This window comes from Hakea prostrata, chromosome 2, assembly GCF_041222555.1.
Source record: "Hakea prostrata isolate BN-2017 chromosome 2, UWA_Hpros_2, whole genome shotgun sequence".
Classification (NCBI taxonomy): domain Eukaryota; kingdom Viridiplantae; phylum Streptophyta; class Magnoliopsida; order Proteales; family Proteaceae; genus Hakea; species Hakea prostrata.
The window spans coordinates 34,178,816-34,185,768 of record NC_142601.1 but is presented as its reverse complement, the minus strand read 5'-3'; the positions used below and the strand labels follow the sequence as shown (position 1 = coordinate 34,185,768).

The window sequence follows — 6,953 nt, the reverse complement described above, 5'->3', positions numbered from 1 at the left end:
TCAAGTTGAGCATTCTGATTTTCTGCATTTAGTCTTCAAGAGCATCTTCAGGCATTCAAGCATACAATCAGAGCAGCCACCTAAGTACAGTAGCTTCCCCACCCGTCCCCTGCCTCCCCCTTGTCCACAACCCTTCCCCACTCTTCTCTCCTGTGCAACCCTAGAAACCCCTTTCCCCTCCCATCATAGGACCTCCCAGCCCCTTCCCCACGTTTACATCCCCCCTTATTCCATTTCCCCACACCCTACGACAGTCCTGACCCTATCCCAATTCTCCATTAAGCCCCATGACTCCCCAAACCCTCCTCTCCCATGGCAGCCTAGAATCCCTTCCCCCCATAACTTCTGAATTCCCAGCCCTTAAGCCTTCCTTTCTTACTCCCTTAGGTCGCATCACCTCTTTACTGTTAGATCTGCAGTTAAGCCCTGATTTAGGCCTTGTTTTCTCAATTTCTAAAATTCTGCAATTCATCTTCTTAGAAGAATTCTACAGAGTTCTAAACATTCTGAGAACCCCAAGTTAAGATAAGACAGACCCTCTTAAACCTTCCGAATCCCTGAAATCCGGTCCTGAAATTACAGAATCAGCAAGGATAGACCTTCATCCACCGTACCCAAACCTTTGTAAAAGCCTAAATTCTGATTTCTGCAAATATCCAGAACCCTGTTCACACTGCAATTGAGTTTGAGAGTGTGAAAAACCCTCTGAAACCCTCAAACTTTCATTCCTCCTTGCTGGAATTTCCTCGGCAAACTTAAATATAGGGAAATAACTTGAATACCCTTAGCCCTAGATCCTGGTTTACATCACCATGATCATCTTTTACAGCAGAAAATCAACCAATTGACAGCCACCAAGTCCAAGTAAGAACAAGAATGAGCATTTCCTTATCTTATTGCAGGAATAATTACGTGACCCTCTCTCTGCTATAAACCAGACAATCCACTTGAGTAAAAGCCTTTTCTACCTTGATGTAACTAACTTAAACAAAAATAAAGATAGCCATGAACAATGAGATGACATTCAAGAAGAATATATGAATCTATAAATGATCAGAACAGATAAGCTGAGGAATCTTTAATGAATCAAATGAGTGATATCATGCTGATGATAGAAAATAGCTACCACATAGAAAAATAACAAGTAACTGAGTGATATCCTGTAGAATAAGCATACCAAATTTAAAATAAAGACCTGTGTGTACATGTGCATTGATGAAAATACTCAACTAATTTTGCCCATTCATTCGTGATATATTTTCCTCCTTTTGGTACTGTTAGCCCCACACAATTTAATATAGGAAGCAGAAAATCAACACCAACAGTTTAGGAAGGAATTTTCTAAACTATCCACTTATTTTCCATGAGACAATAGCAATTTCGATTGCCTCAAAACTATTTGGATGTGTTTCCTATATCAGCACTTAATCTAGGGTCTCTTTTCAACCAATCTAATGACACCACATGTTATACGACCAAACAGTTTGAAAAAATCCCCAATTATTGAAGGGCAGGGACAGTCAAAAAGAAAGGGGGGGAAAAACAAAGAAGAAGGAAGAAGAAGAAGAAAACTATCAACCAAACTTGACATGTAATAAAGGGAATTCCCCATGTATTTAATGGTCGAAATGATATCATCAAGCATCAACAAGTTGTAAAATGTCAATGGTCTGCAAGGAACAAACGTTTTCCATTCAATATATACCCTTGCATCCATACATATCCCATGCTAAAGCCAGTATGCATGAACCGTGAAACATTATCTCCATACACAATTATTCTTTTTATGTTCTCAAAATAATTAACACTGTATCAGCCACAATGCAGAACTGCTTTTGTTTAAATAATGGCCTATAATCTGAAAGAGGAAAGCTTCACCACAACCTGTTCAAATCATCTCATGTAGCCACTATCACAAACATTGAACTTATATATGTAGAAAAAGACACTTGAGGAAAAGATAAAGCAGCTTACAGAACAGTCAACACATGGAAACAGTAATTTGATTATGTAATTAACCGTTTTAAAATTTGACAACAGAAACAACAAAACAAAATGTTGCCAACCCACCCAACATAATCTAACTACTGAACAATTCGCATTCAATATGAATCCTAAAACAGGAATGTTTTACAAAGTCATCAAAACAGAATTACATTCAGAACTACGAGAAGGAAGCTAGACACTCAAGATAAGTGGAAGTCCCCCTACTGAAAACTTTGCGACTTCTACTTTCAGAATATCACAAGAAGCGAAAACAACAAGTAAATCAAACAACAAGCATAAGCTATCAAACCCCGATGCTCATCCCCGCAAGAAGCAAGCTCAACCAGAAGACGTGTACAAACCCTCGTCGACCATAGCACAAAAACTGCTCCCATCGCAAAAATGAGTACTCCTCCTTGCGGAATAAACAAGGAGAATACCGAGAAAATCACTATTGGCAGCATACAGTAACCAAGTAGGCTCAAGCAACGATACAGATCCAAATTCCCATTGCGACCGGCCAACATGTTGAACACAACGTATAGGAAAAGAGCAGCTACAGTAACCCAACCCAAAATAATGCCGAAATGGATCTTCCCAGCAAGCAACTGAAAAAGCCCGAAAGCCATAAGGAAGAGAAACGGACCTGATAAATCTGCATCCTCATGAAGACTAGCATTTATTCTAAAGGGGTTTAAGATCGAAACGGTCTTTCTCCAGATTTGACGAGTGTTGATCCCGAGTTCTTCCAATAAAGGGAGTTCGTCCTCAAAGCCAGAACCACCAATTCCAACTGCATTTGCGCCATAGGGAATAGAAAAAGACGTCGACGGCGCGGCAGATCCAATATCAATGAAAGGAAGATTAGGGTTTGCAGGGCGAGGTGGCTGGAACGGCACAGTGGGGGCTCGCCGCTGTTGAAGACCAGCACTAGGGTTTCCTCCTGATGGGAAAACCACTGGAGGTACATTGAATTCTTTCGCCATGGACGAAGTATCCAAGGGACGATCAGCAAATGAAATTGTGTAGCTATAAGGATGTCCCCGATAGAAGTCAGAGAACTTTTCGCAATCACAATTTAGACGAATTTCTTGATCTGAAAATAAGCAAAAAAATTAGGGTTTCAAAGGATCAGACATGGAATAGGTTTCCGATCTTCACAAATAGAGAAATCGCAAAATGGAATAAGAAGGTCTAGAAGACGCAAAAGTGTAGGACGCCTAAACAGTTCATCAGGCACCTGCGTGGTAAGTAGCTCTTTTTTCCTTCTCCCACTGCGTAAATGAGTTAGTGGCTTTGAGAGGGTAAACACTGGAACCTTTGGGCGCCCACCTGCCCGGGGCTTCAGTATTTTTCGAATCCTTCTATAAGGCTGCGTTTGTTTGCAAAGGTTTTGCGGGAAAAAAAAGGGTGGGACCACCCCACCTTTATTCCAGCAAACAAACACAACCTAAGGGTGATAAGAGTTCTATGAAAAGAAATATAAATTCTACGAGTAAATCACCTTTTTTTTCTTTGGGTAGAAATGAGTATATCCTATCTTACCAAAAAAAAAAAAAAGAAATGAATATATCCTATTCATTTGAATGTTTTCATAATTTCGTTTAAAAATCGAAAATTTATGAGCGTCACTTTCAAATCTCCCGAATACTAATATCAAGATCATCATAAAACAAATCAAAATATCACTCAAATCTCTTTCTATTAAGGGCTGCAATTAGGACAAGCTAAATTAGGCTTTTTCAAATCCAATCCTAATCCTAAATGTTCATAGGTACGCCCATCCCTCACTAATTATAATTCGTGGCTTAAAATTGTTGTCCCTAACTCTAAGCTTTAATGGGGTCAAGCCCATCCTTGTCTTGTCCTAATTGTCCCAAATATGGTTAAGATTGGGTGGGGTTGGACCTACCCTGATTAGCCCTATCTCTATTCTTGATTCTTCTAACCCTAGTTCTAGACTAGCTATTCTAATATAAAAATTATCTTAACAAGGTCGAATGTGAAATCCAACATTAACCCTAACCTGGAAACCTTGTTGTTTGTAGGTCCAAAGACCCGAAGTGAAGGTAGAAAACAACTATGGGCCATCTCAATGGAAGATATGGTGTTTGATCAAGAACCCATGGAGATTGATGATGGAGTTCCATACATGGAAACCTTGTCAGAGTTGGAGAAAAAACTGCATCTTGATGAAGAAGAGCTTAGTTGATGGACTTGAAGCCTATTTGGACATGGTTTAAGGGCCTGTTTGATTACATGAGTCCAGAGATTTAAAATCTCTGGATTCATGAATCTGAGAATTATACCCGTTTGGTTGTAAAAATCTCTAGATTCATGAAATCTAGAGATTCACCTTTTTACACTAAAAACGTGAATTTGTAGATTTATGGGTAAGGGGTAAAATCCAGAGATTTCAAAAAAGTTATACATTTGCACATTCACAAAAATCACGTCGATCAAATAGTTTTTTAGGATGAATCCACAGATTTCATTCCATAACCAAACATTTAATTTTATAAATTATGACTCCATAGATTTGAAATCTCCAGACTCATGTAACCAAACAGGCTCTAAAGCTCAATGCTAGATAAGTTGCTTGATGAGTTGGGAGAAGCCCCATTGAAAATATTGAGATTTGGTGCTTCAATTCCTTGACTTGGGCTTATTGTCAGCTTGGGTCAACTTCTTGGGTCTACGTGGCCAATCGACCCACAGTCTCAGGGTTTAATTTTAAACTACTGATTTAGGGTTTTGATGCTCTATTTAATAGGACTAAGTGGTTTTCAGCCACCCTATTTCTAAAACCTCTAGAGAACGTGAAGAACCTCTCTCAAGCCCTCTCTTTGGTGTGTGGAAGATCCAGTGCGAGTTCTCAAGTTCTTCGGCGATTATTCCTCCGCTAGTAATCTCTCTTAATCTTCTATGATCTACTATTTTACTGATGGTTTCTTATCGCTGTGATTATGAAGATGATTTTGTATCCTTGCAAACACCTCTTCTTCAATCTCTATAGTTGTGAGTGAATCTCCATTCACTCCAATGCTCTTATGATCCACACAACTGAGTTTTATTAAGAGATCTTGTGAAATCTTCATGAAGGTGTGATCATTCTATTGTTTTTTATTTCAAAGCATGTTAAATACCGTGATGGTTGAGGGAGAGTGATTCGAGACCTACCCAGAGGAGTATGGTGCTATGACTTAAAGCATGTCTGCCAATAGTTTCACGTCCACCCAGCCGGTACCCTATCTGGAATACCAAGGGAGTGATCCACAACCCTGAAGATCAAGTTTAGGAACAATCATATCCACTTAGCACAATAATATAATCAAAAGCAAGAACAAATCATTGTATTCAAGTAATTTAATAATAAAATATCAAAAAGGATCTCAGAAGGATCACAAAAGAACATTAGAGTGCGAAAAATGATACCAATGGAATAAATCAAAATGTAGAGTGAGGCGGAAAATCACTCCATAGTAGCAGTAGAAAAGTAGATCAAAAAGAAAGATTACAACCGGTTCTCAAAATAAAAAGGGGAACAAACAACAAAGATCTCAGTGAATCTACAACGATCAAAAAGAGAATGAGACGATGTCCCATCGCTGGCACACAAGTGCTAAATCCGAACTACTCCTGATAAGTATTAGTCTCGTACTGGTAGTCTTCACCGACGTAGTCACCATAGTTAGTACCTTGAGTACTATAATAATCATCAACTCGATCTTCATAATATTGACCATCATAATCAACCGTAGTAGTATCTGCAGGAAAGTCTAACAAAAGATGTTGCAAAAAAGAGTGAGTTCAAAAGAACTCAACAATGCAGTTCAATCCATAATAACATAATAACACATGATAGCAAGTCATACAAAATGCAATATGATATGAAACAGACAATGCATATATGCTTCTAACTCTATGTATGTTGGTCTCTATTTGGCAGACATGCTTTAAGTCATAGCACCATACTCCTCTGGGTAGGGTCCAAAATCACTCTCTCTCAACCTTCCCAACATCTTGGGTTCTCCGTTTGGCAATGGGTAATGAAACCTTCTCGGACAACCTTGGCTGGGGTTTCGGTCAACACTCTCTCACATCACCGTTTGGTTTGAGTATTGGCGCATGCCAGGGTTAAACCTAGCCAAATGCAAGTCTTCTACTTAGTTATATCAACTTAGTTCTAGATACTTCCATTCCTCCCATCTTGTGATCCTTTCTGGTATCTTTCTCCTTAGAGTCAGCGTATTTTTATGGTAGCCACCAAATCGGATTACGGACTCATCAACCCTATTGGTCAATTACATCAAGTTAACAGGTAGTTCCCATTTCCTCTCACGGATCATTTCACCGGTCTTGATTTCAAGGGCTCTTGTTCCACTTCTGCAACCATACCAATGAATGGCCTCTCACGAGTATCCACAATGTGATTCATGTCCTTTCACGGATATAACTTATCGGTATTCAAAGTGCCCACAAATCCCCATTGCTACCACGGGTTGTTCGGTCTCAATTTCCTTTTGATCGGGTTTGATATAACAGGGACATCCTAGCCAAACACTTCTAGACATGCCCTAGGTATGTCAACCAGTGATTAGGGAAAGCATCAAGGGGCACCATAGGAAAATACCCCATACCACCTCCACTGGTGTCCAAAGACAGAAATGCCAAAAGGGCATTCCCCAATCCCCAATCACAACCTAGGCAATCACATTCCCAATCAGTCATTCATAAGCACAACTGATAATATAAAACATAAGTAAGTAACCATTCATAATTGAAATAATAAATGAATTACAAGAAAAAGTACTACTATAGTTGAGAAACTATAGCAGTAATACAAGTATAATAAAGCTTATATAGCAATAGTAATGATCATGTAATCTAATTCAGAGACATGCATATCAGGTTATTAGGGATCAACCATCCTTACCTTAGGTAATCTTTAAAGAATTCCAAAGAAT

General features: G+C 39.0%; 1 protein-coding gene across 1 annotated transcript; it reads right to left on the bottom strand.

The window, feature by feature from the left end:
* Window positions 1-326: 326 nt before the first annotated feature.
* On the bottom strand, window positions 327-3,310 carry LOC149024243 (uncharacterized). Its single transcript, XM_089144560.1, has one exon. It carries the CDS (start codon window positions 2,970-2,972, stop codon window positions 2,235-2,237), a length of 738 nt encoding a protein of 245 aa, XP_089000686.1. The 5' UTR covers window positions 2,973-3,310; the 3' UTR covers window positions 327-2,234.
* Between the last annotated feature and the right edge of the window lie 3,643 nt (window positions 3,311-6,953).

What these genes read in the sequence shown, in the direction of transcription:
- LOC149024243 (XM_089144560.1), bottom strand. Translation starts at nt 2,972, where the DNA reads ATGGCGAAAGAATTCAATGTACCTCCAGTGGTTTTCCCATCAGGAGGA.